General features: G+C 36.9%; 1 protein-coding gene across 1 annotated transcript in view; it reads left to right on the top strand.

Annotated features, from left to right (window-relative positions):
• Positions 1–11,969, top strand: part of LOC122801984 (CAP-Gly domain-containing linker protein 1-like) — a 141,151-nt gene extending 129,182 nt beyond the window's left edge. Inside the window, exon 10 of the mRNA XM_044071756.1 lies at positions 9,357–11,969. Within this exon, the coding sequence (XP_043927691.1) occupies positions 9,357–11,969 (2,613 nt within the window). The remainder of the gene's footprint in view (positions 1–9,356) is intronic.
• Positions 11,970–17,232: the final 5,263 nt, after the last annotated feature.

Raw genomic sequence — 17,232 nt, 5'->3', positions numbered from 1 at the left:
TATGTCCTCAAAAGCTTCCTTTTCACTCTGCCTTATTGAGTCTGGCCCATCAGCCTTTTTGTCCGGGTCTGATTCACCTCCACCACCATCATATAGTCATGCTGACTCGTGATCCGGGGTGGTTTTAGTTCTTTCAGAAGACCGGCAATCCCTGGCAAAATGTCCCTTTCTGCCACATTTGAAACATTCTCCTCTTTTCTGTCTGCCTTCATAATCTTGAATGTCCCACATTCCTCTTCCTCTGCCCCTGCCTCTGCCCCTTCCTCTACCCCTGTTAGTTGGACCTTGCAATAGCATAAGTGTCCCATCTTCACTCACGTAAAGGTTTGAGCTTGTTTCTTTTCCTTTCTTCTAAATATTTTTCTGCATGTCTTGCATACTCCAGTAAGGGTTGCAGACGTGCTATGATCTATCATATGTTTGTGAATGAAGTTACTGATTGCAGTCCTACATCCTTTTAAAGGCATTTTTTAACTGTTGTTCATAAGGTGAATCCTTTTCTTGATTGGGTGGTTTGTCTATTCCACTATGGTTATCAAAACACTGGGTAAGTCTGTGCAAGTAGTTATCTACTTTTTCATCGTCTTCTTGCACACATCTATTGATACAGGTCCAGTCTGCCCTAGGCTTCCATTTTTCCATAATACGGTCTAGTAAATCCTTAACCTGCTTTTGGTAGGAGTCTGAATTGTAGGCAAGTGGTCTATCATCTTCCCTGGTTATGGGGTCCCAGTCCCCACAGACCAGGTGCCAGTCGGGACCCAAAATTTGTCGAACTACTTGCTCCAGCTCTCACGCATTTAGCTTGTAACTTTCTATCATGCCTGCGATATTTTCACAAAACTTGGTCATGTCTAATTTTGGGTGTGGTATGCCCTCCACAGCGATGTCTTCCCGTGTCCAAGGTCGGTAAACTAAAATAGTGGGACCTTGACCGGGTGTTCCTGCTTGTGGATTTGCTACTTCTATAAGGGATATGAGTCTGCAGATACTATATTTAATTCATCTTCTTGCATTTCAGCTTCCTTACGTCCATTCTGATTTATCTATATTACGGTTTGTTGCAGGGTTTCACCTACTTGTTTTGTCAGTACTACAGAGGGTACAGTTTTATCCTGATTCTCTGTGTCATTTTCCTGATACTTGGGTGGACTAACCATGTCTTTTCTAACTTCGGATACAGGGCTGTTGGTCTCGACAGGCAACAGATGTCTCATCATCCTCTTTTCGGACAAAAAATGCATCTTTTGCACTCGAGCCACCATCTCCCTTATTTGAAAATTGTTCCCTATGTCTCTTATTAGCTTCTTCTAACCATTTCTGTGCTTGAGGAAATCCTACCTTTTTGTTTCTTAACCTTACCTCCTGTGTCCCTGTCTCTCACTAGATTTTGACATTCTGATTTATTCAAGGTACCACTAAACCCATAGTCTTTCTTCCATTTTTTTATATATTTCAAGTTTTTCGGATGTAATTTAAACATATATTCCTCATCCTCAGTCCTTTTATTTAAGCAGCCCTTCCTAACACAACAACTGCTTCCTGTTCCCATTTTTCTTATTTAAAAGAAAAACTGTTTCCTTTTCCTGAGATCTCTACCGGTCTTTTGTAAAATTTTAAACAAAAGAAATTCCTTTATGACTAGTCCCTTTTAAATAAAAAAACTTTTACAAATAAAAAAGCTTACCTTACTGCGGATCTTCCGCCTCGTTTCACCGTCCACGGATCGAATCTAAGAGTGACTGGCCTCTACTTACGACTTCTTGAGGTCTTTCCATTCAAGGGAGATTCGTCTCCCTTCCTGTACAGGTTTTCAGTCCCTCTTATGAAGAGGCGCCAGAAATGTCAAAAGATTTTTAATACTCTTAACATATACTGGAAGAATCACGCAGCAAAAAAGGTAGGCCAAAAAAGAGTTTATTTAACATGCATGGAGATCTGCCACAAAAAGTTCTTGGTTGTCAGCAGTCTAATTTCTACACACTTTACATGGGTTTTTATACCCTCTTTCATGCATACTCAGCAGCTGGTTACTAGACAAGGAATTTCAGTCAAGGCTATAAATTCACTCAGTGGAGCCTTAGATGGTAAAAAAGTCAGACACAAGATAAGTTGGTGCCTACATCAAGGTAACATCTATGCACTCCTCCTTGGTCAGAGGTCAGTCCCAAGATAGGCCTGTGCCTGGACCAAAGTAGCATCTGTGCATTCCTTTCTGGTCAGCAAATTCCTTACAAGAAAAACAACTCATTTTAGCTTATTTCTTTGCACGCAATGCAGTTTCACATTTTAACCCTTCCTATACAGGATACAAAGATGTTGAACACAAAGATTCTTACTACAGTCATCTTAACAGGAGACGTCCCTCTACTCCTGAGATGATTATCATTGTCAATGTTTTCAGAATCTAAAAGTGCTGGTACAGATAACTTCCTAAAACTAAGGATGTTTGGTGGCATTTACAAGTTGATATGATTTGATAAGCATGCCCAGTGACATGATCAGTGTAGAAGAGTGTTTGCAAAAAGTTATGCAGATTATGATATATTTCTATACGTACATTATTAATGCAAAAATGGGAGTGTGATGTGGTCATGTTGCGGTAGCATATGCAAGCAGTTGTGTTAGTAAAACATAACATTAAGGCATGGGGTAATGTAAAGATGTTCTGAGATATACTTATTTACTTGGTAATAAAATTAGCACTATTGGCAATATTTACATACCTGCATTAATATCACAGATGATGTGTGACCTACAGCAAAACAATTTGTATCATCTTATACACAATATTAAGGCACACCATTTTGTTACTGATATTTGCAGTCAAACAAGCACAGTTTGAAGACTAATATTGTTTTGAAATATTGTGAAAACTTTACATAATAAATTTACATATATTGTGCAATATCACAAAATAGCATTCTGCTGTATGATCATGTCATACATCAATGAACAGCTTGAACAAGTCATTTGGATCTATTTTGTATGCCTACAGAGCCATAACCGTTTGGTCACCATAACACTAATATTTTTTGGCAAATAAAATGCCAGCTTTTTCTTTCATAAATTTGCAATATAAAATCATCATCCCCAAGACAGACCTTTAATACTAACACCAGTGCATAATCCATTGTTTAACAAACAGGTTTCATATTTTAAATATTTTTTTGTGACTTGCAACTTGTAGTTTTTATGGGATACTGAGAATCACACTGGGTACATTTGCAATAGCAGATCTTGGAAAATGCTCTCAGGTAGCAAATAGTTTCCTGGCTTAGAAGACTTCAGGAGGCAAAAGGATTATTAGCTTCCTGCTGCTCTGGATTGAATGAGTTAACAATGAAGTGCAAAAGAATACAGAATACACAAATGGATTAGGAAATCATACATAAATAAACTACATAGAAACCAAGAACCAAAGTATTAATTCCTTGTGTCCTATAAAAGTTAACTTATAAAAGCTGTGTAATATTGAACCCATTCCACTGAAATAGAGGGACCTTGGTTCAAGTAGGGGCTCAGGCATCTGTGGCTGCAGTCATGGGCAAGATTGGCATGAGTTTCCTGGTGGATAGGTGAACGAGGTCATTTCAGTGATACAATCCATCGGAGGAGTATCAGTGACACGAGGTAATGCCAGGGCAGGCATTCAGCTATTATGCTGTGTACATATTAACTTTCAGATAAGATGCCAGGAATTTACACTCAGGTAGGGGAAGGTATGGAGACCTCATTAATTACATGGGTCACATTCTACCCCAGGAAAAGGGTAAGGCCTATCATATGTACAGCCTCACTGCTGGGATGCCTCTGTAAGGGCATAAACCATCACATTGTCTGCCTGGATAAAGGCCTGTCTGGATGGATCTAACCCACATGCTGGGGATGCCTAATGCAGGGCAATGAAAGGGTTCAAGTCTGACTGGAGGAGGCTTGATTGTAAGAAGGTATAGGGCAAAAAAATAAAGACAAAAAAAATTCCAGCCTTTGTTTTATCTTAAGATGCACTTTGGTCATCAACGAAGGCAGCAGTAACAACATGCCTTGTGACCACCTGGGTTATCATGATCCTCATTTCCTTTTAACAGAAATTACAGTCCGTATAAACATCTAGAAAGGTGTCATTGTCCCTGTCACACTACTGGGAAAATAAACATCTAGAAAGGTGTCATTGTCCCTGTCACACTACTGGGAAAATAAACATCTAGAAAGGTGTCACTGTCCCTTTCACACTACTGGGAAAATAAACATCTAGAAAGGTGTCACTGTCCCTGTCACACTACTGGGAAAATAAACATCTAGAAATGTGTCATTGTCCCTGTCACACTACTAGGAAAATAAACATCTAGAAAGGTGTCATTGTCCCTGTCACACTACTTGGAAAATAAACATCTAGAAAGGAGTCATTGTCCCTATCACACTACTGGGAAAATAAACATCTAGAAAGGAGTCATTGTCCCTGTCACACTACTGGGAAAATAAACATCTAGAAAGGTGTCATTGTCCCTGTCACACTACTGGGAAAATAAACATCTAGAAAGGTGTCATTGTCTCTGTCACACTACTGGGAAAATAAACATCTAGAAAGGGGTCATTGTCCCTGTCACACTACTGGGAAAATAAGCATCTAGAAATGTGTCATTGTCCCTGTCACACTACTGGGAAAATGAACATCTAGAAAGGTATCATTGTCCCTGTCACTACTGGGAAAATAAACATCTAGAAAGGTGTCATTGTCCCTGTCACACTACTGGGAAAATAAACATCTAGAAAGGTGTCATTGTCCCTGTCACACTACTGGGAAAATAAGTATCTAGAAAGGTGTCATTGTCCCTGTCACACTACTGGAAAAAACAAACAACATTTCAAGCAGCCTTCTTCCCTGACTGCCTTTGTAGCAAAGCTATATCACCATCCAATAACTTTGTCATGACACTTATCTATGGATACCCGCCTGTAGTTCATGATAATACTACATGACACACTGATTTTCTTCCTATTTGTTTAATGCCCTGTGGGTCATATTAAACTAATTGTTATAGCAGTATGAAACTGTGTCCTATAAAGACAAGCAAAACTGCCACCAGTACTTGGTATGACAATATTAGCTGATTCATCACCTTCAGTTTGCCAACAGCTGTTGTCCCTGTCAGGTAACCACAAAGAGCCAGTACACAGCTCTTACTTGTACTAACCCAAATTATATTGATACCTTCTGCTAACAAAACAGAGGTAGCATAATGGGATGAAGTGAAACAAGACCCCCATTTTAAATTATAAATTGCTGGTGAATTGCTAAGTATCCCACTACAGGCATGTTTGCCTAACCATTATTCTTACTGGGGATTATCATGTACATATACACATGAATATTAAGAATATTTCTAATCCTTGCATATTAATTATACTGTACTTTCCACTCTTAAGCATAACAACAAAATTCACAGGACACTGTACAAAGTATAGTTCTGTACACAATCTACCTCTGAGTGCTGTGATATGGTAATGCTTCCCCCTTTGACAGAAGGCAGACAGATGAAGAGTGCTTGGGGACTTTCTACAAAGCCATAGCCAGGTGATCAATTTGAAGTCGAGGAAAAAGATTTTCAGAACGGTAACAAAGACTTTATGCAAGCTCTTTGTTTCAGTAGCTAACACACTAAAGTACTAAACAATGTCACCCATGGCTTCTTAAATGAATCCTGGTACTATATTTACTTCTCATCAGCTACTGCTGATCTTGTCCTCACCACTTTGTGCCTGGGGCATCTGCTGCCTTTGCTTTGCCGTAATTACAGATCTACGCAAACAAACTGGTGAAATAAGCACAAAACAATGTAAAACCAAGACAAAACCAATCTGAAAGCCCAGTAGTAAAACATGAAAACAGTTTTAATATGAAGTGCTTTTCGTCACTGTTTATACAGTGACTTCATCAGATAAAATAAAAAACCTTCATGTCGTTTTTAAATAATAATTGTAAGAACATCACATGTTGGAAAACTTTCAATCAACAAGTAAAGCTGTATATGCACGTATTATTAAAAAGTACTACAAGCAAATACTATTAATCAGTTAAAAGCACTAAACACTATTCTAATTAAAAACTATGTGTGTAAACAATCAAAAAAGTCTATATCACGCCCAATGGAACAATATCATCTGTTTAAACTTTTTAATTTAAGCAAACAAGTAATGTTGCAAGCTTCATTAAGACATGGATTAGAAAAGGCATTAAGTCTCAACTGCCAAACTAATTCACATTCCTCCAAGAGTAAAGCCATTGAGCCACCCCTAACATTAGGTTGAATTTGGTCAATTGCTTTAAAAGTGAATCTATGCCAACCACTTGAATATGAATGTTTGGCCAGTGAGTTGTCAATTTTATTTTTATTGATGGCATAAATATGTTCGTAAACTCTGTCACAGAACCTACGCTCCGTTTTCCTGACGTAGAATGCTGTGCAACATGTGCACATTGCAGCATACACCACAAATTTAGAATTACAATTAACCTTGTAGTTACGGTTCTTCCCATTAATGGTGAATGTCCTACCTACGTCTACAAACTTACACATCCTACATGTACCACAAGTGGACATCCCAGTATGTCTGTTAAAACTCATTGAATCCTTCCTTTCCAGTAGGTTTTTGAGACTGAAGCCTCTTCTAAAAAACAATTTAGGTACAGTCCCTAGTTTTTCAACTAAAAATTTATCATTACTGATAAATTCCCATTTTTTTATATAGTATAAGTTTAACTTTGTTACTACCCTTACTGTATGTTGTTATAAAACTGGTTCTATAGTTAGACACTGTGTTGCCATTAATAAAGTCTAAAACTTGTCTCGTTATCTGGAATGTAGGACTACTATCGACCTGCTGAGTATCAGTGCCCATCACCATTCCACCCAATATGGGCCTAATCAACCCATTGTTCCTTTTAAATTGCACTTCATCCACTAGTGCATCGATAAGGTTAGTGGGATATCCACAATGTTGAAACATGTTGCTTAGTAACTTACATTCATCAATAAAGTTGGCTTCCAAGGAGACCATCTTGGCCGCTCTGATAAGCTGACTTGCAGGCAAAAATATTTATCGACTACTTAAATCATACGACTGATTTCCTCTAATTTACTTTTAACTTTAATTGTGATTCCATCGACTACCTTGACATTAGGTTGACTAAGGACATAGTGAATAACAGACTTGTTTCAAAAAATTTTAGAAAAAACACCTATTGTAATTCATTTCTCCATTTCACAAGCAGTCACCCTTTCACACAAAAGCGTTCTATTGTTAAGGGTCAGCTTATCAGAGCAGCAAAGATGGTCTCCTTGGAAGCCGACTTTATTGATGAATGTAAGTTACTTAGCAACATGTTTCAACACCGTGGATATCCCACTAACCTTATTGATGCACTAGTGGATGAAGTGCAATTTAAAAGGAACAATGGGTTGATTAGGCCCATATTGGGTGGAATGGTGATGGGCACTGATACCCAGCAGGTCAATAGTAGTCCTAAAATCCGGATAATGAGCCAAGTTTTAGACTTTATTAATAGCAACACGGTGTCTAACTATAGAACCAGTTTTATAACAACATACAGTAAGGATAGTAACAAAGTTAAACTTATACAATATAAAAATTGGGAATTTATCAGTAATGATACATTTTTAATTGAAAAACTTGGTAGTGTACCTAAACTGGTTTTTAGAAGAGGCTTCAATCTCAAAAACTTACTGGAAAGGAAGGATTCAACGAGTTTTAACAGACATACTGGGATGTCCACTTGTGGTACATGTAGGATGTGTAAGTTTGTAGATGTAGGTAGGACATTCACCATTAATGGGAAGTTGTTCAACCTTAACTACAAACTTAATTGTAATTCTAAATTTGTGGTGTATGCCACAATGTGCACATGTTGCACAGCATTCTACGTCGGGAAAATGGAGCGTAGGTTCCGTGATAGAGTTTACGAACATATTTATGCCATCTGTAAAAATAAAATTGACAACTCACTGGCCAAATATTCATATTCAAGTGGTGGGCATAGATTCACTTTCAAAGCACTTGACCAAATTCAACCTGATGTGTGGGGTGGCCCGATGGCTTTACTCTTGGAGGAATGTGAATTAGTTTGGCAGTTGAGAATTAATGTATTTTCTAATCCAGGTCTTAATGAAGCTTGCAACATTACTTGTTTGCTTAAATTAAAAAGTTGAAACAGATGATATTGTTCCATTGGGTGTGATATACACTTTTTTGATTGTTTACACACATAATTTTTAATTAGAATAGTGTTTAGTGCTTTTAACTGATTAATAGTATTTGCTTGTAGTACTTTTTAATAATACGTGCATATACAGCTTTACTTGTTGATTGGAAGTTTTCCAACATGTGACATTCTTACAATTATTATTTAAAAATGACATGAAGGTTTTTATTTTATCTGATAAAGTCACTGTATAAACAGTGACGAAAAGCGCTTCATATTAAAACTGTTTTAGTGTTTTACTACTGGGCTTTCGGATTGGTTTTGTCCTAATTACAGATCTGTTTTTCTATCCCTGTTTATAAATACTTACTTTATTAAGAGCATGATTTTAATGTAATTTTAAAAACCTGTCAGTTCTGAAACTTTTCAAAATGTCCTTTGAAACTCAAGTACTAATTTATAGTAAATGCTGCAAACATATCCATATGAAGTGTTTTTCTTGTTCTTATTTCAATATCTGTGTTTATTTCTTACCACTTTGCCACAGACGTTCTATTTTTATTCTAACACTAAACAGTAGTTAGTGGTAAATGCTTTGTTTTGTGTTTATTAAGTTAGAGGAACTGTGTTTTTTCCATGTCAGAACAGCTGCCATGAAGTGTGCATACAATACTATGCATTTTTAATATTAGTAATCTAAGGACCCCCTGTTGTCACTGACAGTTACCCGTTGCTCTGTTCTGAAAAACTCCACTATGTGCAAAAGAGGTTCTAAGAAAGTGTACACTTTGTTCCACAATTGAAAGAAGTTACATCAGTGTCCTTTCAGTCTCCACCCATCTCATCAGTAACCCAAACCCATTCACAATATTTGTAAAATAGCTGCACTGAAATTTCAGTCAGCTTAACTTGACCACAAACTAGATTTTATTTTGCATGGCAGAAGAAAAAGTGTCACTTCTTTTTGCAACGAATATGTACTATTCAAGTAACTTAACAGTCACAAATCTGAATTTTATGTGGAGGTACAACTGTATGTGCCATTTTATGCACTTTATGCAAATAAGATCTGTGTTCCTTTTTGTCAACACTTTATTCAGCTATCTGCATAATGTTATTTTTCCTTCTATAGGATGATATTGAAAAATTAAAAGTACTTGTGGAAAAAGTGAAAGCGTTTATGATAACTGAAATGAATGAGGAAAGTAGCACCGTCGAAAAACTTTTCCAGGCCCTTTTTAACGAATGCCAGAATATAGTTAACGAAGGAGACAGATCGCAAAGTATAAATACTGAACTATTAACAAAAACAGAAGCTCTCCAAAATGAAAATGACCACATGAACACATATCTTCAAGCATCTTTGAAAGACATTTACCCCTTCACCACTGACACAGAAGCACCTCACAAAAAACTTCAGGAGCCTGTTTTAGAAATGCAAACGCTAACTGAAGAGACGTATAAGATAGCCAAAGAAAGGAATACCATCAAGGATCGTTTGCAGGCCATTCTTAAGGAGAGCCAAAACCTGACCAGTAGGAATTGCTTGCAATGCATTATTACTGAGCTGTTCTCAGAAATAGATGCATTGCAGTCTGCAATTTCTAAGCTGTTTTCAGAAAGAGAAATACTCAAAAGACAGAAAGATGAAATGGACGTAAGTCTTCAGGCCATGAGGTGTGACAATGAAACACTTCGCAAAGGGCTGGAAGACTCAATCTTAGAAAAGAAAGAACTAAGTGCACATGTCCAAAATCTTTCTCTGGAGAATAATAGAGTGACTGACGAAAAGAACAAGGTTGGCATTTATTTGCAGGCCACTGTTAATGAAAATCAGAAATTGATCAATGAAAAAAATGACTTGCACTGCATAAACCACAAGCTGCTATCAGAAAAAGAAGAAATTAGAAGAGAGAAAGATCAGATGGATCTGTATTATCAGGAGGTCGTGAATGAGAAAAAAGCTGTTGGTAAGGAGATGGAGAAAGCTGTCTTCGAAGTGAAAGAATTAAGTGCACGTGTAGCAAATATTGTTCAGGAAAACTGCAAAATAAATACAGAAAGGAACATTACAAAAATGTTACTGCAAGCCATTGTTAAAGAAAATGAAAACTTAATCAGTGAAAGGGATGGTCTGCAATCGATTTACAGTGAGTTGTTGACAGAAACAGAAGCACTTAGAACAGAAAAACATGAAATGGAAACAAATCTTCAGGTGGTTATGAATGAGATTCAATGCTTAGCAACCGACAGCAAAACACTTCGTGAAGAGCTTGAGAAGTCTGTTTCTGAAGTCAAACGACTAAGTGCACAAGTGGAAACACTCACTGATGAAAACCATAACATAACTGATGAAAGGAACAACATGAACGTATGTTTGAAGGCAATTCTTAATGAAAACAAGAACTTGACAAATGAAAGGGATGTCTTGCCACGCACTTACAGTGAGCTGTTGTCAGGAACAGAAACACGTAGAAGACAAAAAGCTCAGCTGGATTTAGATCTTCAGATGGCCATGAATGAGAATCAATGCTTATCCTCCGACAATGTAGCGCTTCACAAACAGCTTCGGAAATCAGCCTTAGAAGTAAGGGAACTAAATCCACACACACAGACTCTTGCCCAGGAAAACTGTGAAATAAAGGATAAAAGGAACATACGCTTACAGGCCATGGGTATTGAAAACAAAAACCTGGCCAGTGAAAGGGAAAGTTTGCAGTCGATAAACAGTAAGCTTTTGCCAGAAATAGAAGTACTGGGACAAGAAATAGATGAACTGGGGGCAAATCTCCATGAAGTTGTGGGTGTGAATAAACACCTTACCACTGAGAATGAAGCACTTCACAAAGAGCTCCAGAAGCTGGTTTTGGAACTGAAAGAACTAAATGCAAGTCTACAGACTCTTTTTCAAGAAAACTGTAAAATGACTGATGAAAGGAACAGTGTTTATATGCATTTGCAGGCCACCATTAATAAAAATCTAAGGTTGACCAATGAAAAGAGTGAGCCAAAATCAGAAGTAGAGCAACCGAGAAGAGAAAAGTATCAGATAGACTCCTATCTTCAGGCAGTTACGACTGACAATACAGACCTTCACAAAGAGACTGAAAAATCGGTTTTGGAAGTGAAAGAACTGAACATATGTGTAAAAGCTCTCACTGATGAAAAATATAAAATAACCAATGAAAGGAATAACATTAACGTAAATTTGCAAGCCAGTCTTCGTAAAAAGCAGAACTTGACAAATGAAAAGAATGGTCTGAAGTGCATTTACAGTGAGTTGTCAGAAACAGAAGCACTCAGAAAAGAAAAACATCAAATGGAAACAAATCTTCCTGTGATTATGAATGAGAATTATTGCTTAACAACTGACAGCAAAACACTTTGTGAAGAGATTGAAAAGTCCATTTTGGAAGTAAAAGAACTGGGGTCATACATACAAGCTTTCACTGATGAAAACTGTAGCATAACATGCGAAAACCAGAACTTGACAAATGAAATGGATGGTCTGAAATGCATTTACAATGAGCTGTTGACAGAAACAGAAGCACTCAGAAAAGAAAAACATCAAATGGAAACACATCTTCAAGTGATTATGAATAAGAATCAGTGCTTAACAACCAGCAGCAAAACACTTTGTGAAGAGCTTGAAAAGTCCATTTTAGAAGTAAAAGAAACAAGGTCACACATACAAGCTCTCATCAATGAAAACTGTAGAATAGTATGTGAAAGTCAGTTGGATTAAGATTAACCTCTTCACTTCCAGTATATGCTTTTACAATGTACACATTTAAACAGTTACAATAATGCATGTACATCTTTTTTCCTTCCAGCAGAGCACAACGTTGATACATTTTAACACAAGCAAACATCACAAATACATTTCCAGCATACACATCTGTGCAAATCACTTTGATATATAAATGACATGCAATAATTTACAAAATTCCAGCTAGCTGTGCTGGCATATGTTAAAAATCCACTGCCGTATTTCTTCTGGCATGGCTGGTAGTACCTCCTATCATCACAAGTATATCTTACTGGTGAAAAATGCAGGTTAGAGATGTGGCAGCTGAGAACAGATAATGAATTTGCTTATTAACATCATTTCAAACTTGAAAGACCTTTTAGAAGAACTTTTGAGGCTAAAGTTATAAAAAAATTAGGATTCCTCTAAACAGGCAAATTCAGAGAAGATACCTCACTGTGTGGCAGTGTAAGTTATCTCTGTACGCAAACCACCATACTGAAGCTCACATAGTATGGAAGAATCAGTCATAGCTAAGGTCAAATTAAAAGAAACAATTCAAAAGCAAGCTCTGCACTGTTTTCACAGATTTAAAGCAAAAAATAATGTTCATCACAAATGACAACATGCCTGTGTAAATGATCAAGTTCCCTCTTGTTTCTATTATCACAATAAACTATATTCTCATAACCTGTTCTTTTTACTTTTTTTTTTATATTTTCCAATTTAAAACTGTGACATTCACTTCAATGGTCAATGTAAGCTACATAATCACTCTTACAGTTTGCAAAGTGCTGAAAACAATCAAGTTTTAAGAAAAAAAATGGATGCAGAAACACCTTAGTAAAATTTATGTACTTAGAAACTGAACAGTTTTATATTTATTAGAGGCATTTGTATGTGAATTCATACACTAGTTCTGTTTCTGCATCTGTGCCAGTCCTCCTCAAGATTTTATGATTTTGAAATGTATCTTTCAGCTGATGTCACTGGTATTAATTATTTTATTCCGCAAAACTGGCCTGTCCTAACAGCGCACCTGATGACACTCAATGTTGGTGGTATATCTGTTATTTAAGAAAATAATTTTTCCCTAATGGCATGTCTGAAGGCACTGATGGGTAGTGAACTGAGTTTAACTAATGTCAGTGGTATTATCTCTGTTACTTAATAAAATTAGCTTTTCCATATGACACTTGTAAGAACATTACTGGGTATTAAGCTGAATACACTTGATATGTGTGGTGGTAAGTCAGTTATTCAACAAAATGTGTATTCCTATCTGTCTAAGTCAGCTAAATGATGCAGAGGCAAGGCATCTTTCTGGACTACCAGAAACCCGGATTTAAGAACACACTTGATCTGCTGATAAAATGGGCTGAGCAGAGACTAAGAAACAGCTAACAGCCTGCTCTTCTATCCTGAGGTGAGGGTTGGGGAGGTGCTGAATGTGCCCCTCTTGTGGGGACTGGTAAACTCAAAGGCCGCTTCTTTAAGGGGGCTTCAATAACATGCAGTGCTTAATGGACAGTTGCGCATATATATATATATATATATATATATATATATATATATATATATATATATATATATATATATTATATATGCACACACACACACACACACACATATATATATATATATATATATATATATATATGTGTGTGTGTAAATATTTACTTACCTTTATCGAACAGCACTAAAAGTGACATAAATTTAGACATGAAATGATCAATATTATCCAGGTTGACACACTGCTAAGCATGCACCAAGCATCAATATCAGTGCATGCAAAAATGTTAAAGCAAAATTAATTATAAAATATCATTTTTTGAAATGGACAAGCCCCCCCTGAATGTCCCCCATGTGAGGAGCTGCACCTCCCATACCCCTTGCTAACTATATAGTCTAACTACAAGATCACACAGTTCTCAGTGAAACGGCAAATTCTCCAGTCCTGAGAATCATCCCATCTACTACTTTTGTTTGCTAATATTGTTGACAGTTGTCGGCCACCTGTTTAGTCGATCAAATTGTATCAACTAACAGAAGTGCTGTTCGACAAAAGTAGCACCTTCCATATATATATATATATATATATATATATATATATATATATATATATATATATTTGCAGCCGTGGATATAACTAACATTTGTTATAAAAGGGGTTGTTCATATCTTGTTTCAGAGGTAATCCATGACTCATGGTAGGAATATAGGAGTTGAATGCAGGTAGCCCAATTGTACGAAACCTTTTGCTATCTTTTCTCTTTATGTTTCATGTTAAGATAAAGTGTCTCCTTTGCAAAAATGTGCATAGATGCTACAAAAGTATGATAACTATTATGTCATTTTAGCACATGATTGGAATTTAAGGTTGGAGTCACTGCTTGGCAAATAAACATTAGATTTAATTATTAGTAGCACAAATACCAGATTACTTCTTAATATGTTTTGTTAATCAGGTTAGTTCCACTAGTCCATGGTCTTAATCTCCAGGCAGACTTGTGGTGGTATTCATATTGACTAGGGCACATTTTGCTAGGGCACCAGGGGAAATTCCTTTACTCTTTTATCACTAGATAGGACCAGTGGCTATGTCTGGAATGGGAAGATGGACCCAGCCACTGAGGAAGATGCATTGTTTCTGTCTGTAGCATTATTGTAGTTTTTTTGCCTGTGTTTTCTGTGGTTTCTCCTACTGTGGCTCTTGTGACATTGTCAGAAGGTGGTTTAGCTAATTCTACCTTGCTGAAACTTATGGATGAAGATGAACTGGGAGATGACAATACACTTTCCTAGGCTGAGGCTGTTGAATATTGCATTTTTTTCTGCTGTAGGAACTGAGAGTGTGGAGGGTACTATCGATAGTAGGGCCAGTTTGCCTGATGTACAAGTTGGCCAGTCTCCTGAGAGGAGCTGGGTAGATCCTTTTGTTAGCCTGCACAGAGCTATAGTTGGCTATTCTGGTGCCTTTCCCCAATCCGGTTTGCAAAAAAAAAAAAAAACATTTCAACTTGACTGCAAAATGCAGTACTGGCATTCATTTCTGAATGTTAATACTGCAGTAGAAAACACGCTGAGCACTGTAGTTCTCCACACCTGGCAGCAAATGTAGTAGAAGATGAATGCTGGTACTGACAACTACAACCCCTGATACCTTGTGCCTGGGATGACTGTTGCTTTTGCCCCATATGCTGCTGCTCAGACAGCAGGAGAAGCTTTTTTTGAACTGCAAGAAAAATGGAGACCTACTGATGGAGTCTGTCTTTTGTCAGGTACTTCATATGGGACAAATTAGTTTTGCCTGTGGGCTTTAAGTTGTTCATATCCATTTGTTTCTACATCTGGGAACTGAAAGCTTTTGTAACATCAGTTTTGAAAAAAAAATCCTTACTGGACAGGTTTATGTTTGAAATTGAGAAAAGGTCACAATGTTATCTTTGTAATGACTATGAAAGGGCTGATACAGTTGAAAAGCACATGGATAACAGAAATTTGTGGACTGGGGCTTGGGAGGTGGGGTTACTTTTGAAAATGAAAATAGCAATATTGTTCACATAAATAGTGTTTTTCTTTTATTTTGGAAGAGGACAACTGTAAAGTATATTGGAAAGCCCAAAAATGTGAATGTTTTATGCAGCATTTGTGGAGTGACTAAGCATTTGTCAGCTGTCCTGAAAAGCTATGTTCTCAGTGTGGGGGAAAAACACACATTGCTAAACAATGTAAATCATTGAGTACTGTTTGTAGTACTGAAGGCCATTTGAGCTGTGACTGTCCCAGGTGCGCTGATACCTTTAATACTAATTTAACTCCTTCTGCTGCTCCTCAAATGATTATTGTTCCTTCTATGCTCATTAATGCATTACATGAAGGGTAATGTCAAAAACATGTTGATGGCTGTTCATTTCAGTAACTGATCATGCTATTGTCTTTCATGACACCAGAGGTGACCTAGATACTGCTGTTGCTAAGCTACCTGAAGGGGAAAAGTCAGGTACATGTTTATAGCTGTTCTGTAACTGGTACTGCTTTTCTTACTCCAGAAAGCAAATATGATTTACAAAATGCCCTGGCCATGTAAATACCCCTCAATTTTTTATCTTCTCGTGTGTATGCACCACTGATAGAAGACTAGGATAACATCATGTCAGAGGACAGAGAAGTGAGGTGTATTCATTTAAGTAAGCATAGTTATACATGCAACTACATTATGATAAAACTGGGTTTTTGTAACCACTTACCCCAAAAACTATAATCATCTTAATGACATATTTCTTTTTATACATCTTGAAATAGTTTTGCTATACTCCTGATTATTGACACTGTAGAACATTGTATTGCTAATTAATGCCTTGTAATAATCCTGTAACATTGCTGTTTAATGCAAATTTATAATGAAAATTGTATAATATGTTGGAGCTTTTCTCCCCGGGCCTCCGCTGAAAAAGGGCTCTTCAGCTCAGTCAGACAATCCCAGTCAACAAATGTAAAATAAAATAATAAATAATACAAACATTGTTGAAAAAGTTAAGATTAGAAAATGAAGAGTGAAAGAGGGGAACGGTGACAAAAAGGGTAAAGGATAATGTTTCAATTTTTCTGTTAATGTTTGGTATTAAATAAATTACATACGTTGAGGGTGTTGCAGGGGTGTGAAAGTCTTACCAAGATATTATACTTTTATTTGATGTTGCACTTATTAAAGAACAGGATAGAACTCAGTTTGAATATATTTGGGGTAGGCCAGCAGTTAAGAGTTTGTTTGGATGCTAGTTCTGACATTGCAATACTGATAAGTAATTCTAATATTTAGATATTGGATGCTACTTGCATCTATATTACAACATCGAAGCTTTAGTTAATTGAGTAACTAAAGCTCGATCTTGTAATATCGACAGCTAAAATTGTTGAATGGCCGATTCAACCAAGGGAAACACTTCCCTTGGCCGAATTAAAAAAAAATTACATCTGAAATTAAGTTCTTGGCCGAATCAAAAAAAAAAATACATCCGAAATCAAGTAGGGGGGCTTCACCCCCCCAACCCCTGATGTGGGGGGCTGTGCCCCCAACAGCCCCCATCCTAAATGTACCAACTCAGAGATCGCTCCAAATTGGAGAAATGGGCATACTCCACATAACGGCCAAGGAAAGTGTTTTCCTGGGTTAAATCGGCCATTCATCAATTTACAGTTTCGATATTACAAGTTCGAGCTTTACTTATTCGATTAAGTAAAGCTTCGATCTTGTAAT

The sequence above is a fragment of the Protopterus annectens genome, chromosome 1.part0, assembly GCF_019279795.1.
Source record: "Protopterus annectens isolate FY-2018-M chromosome 1.part0, PAN1.0, whole genome shotgun sequence".
NCBI lineage: Eukaryota > Metazoa > Chordata > Ceratodontiformes > Protopteridae > Protopterus > Protopterus annectens.
This window is presented reverse-complemented; position numbering and strand designations above follow the sequence as displayed.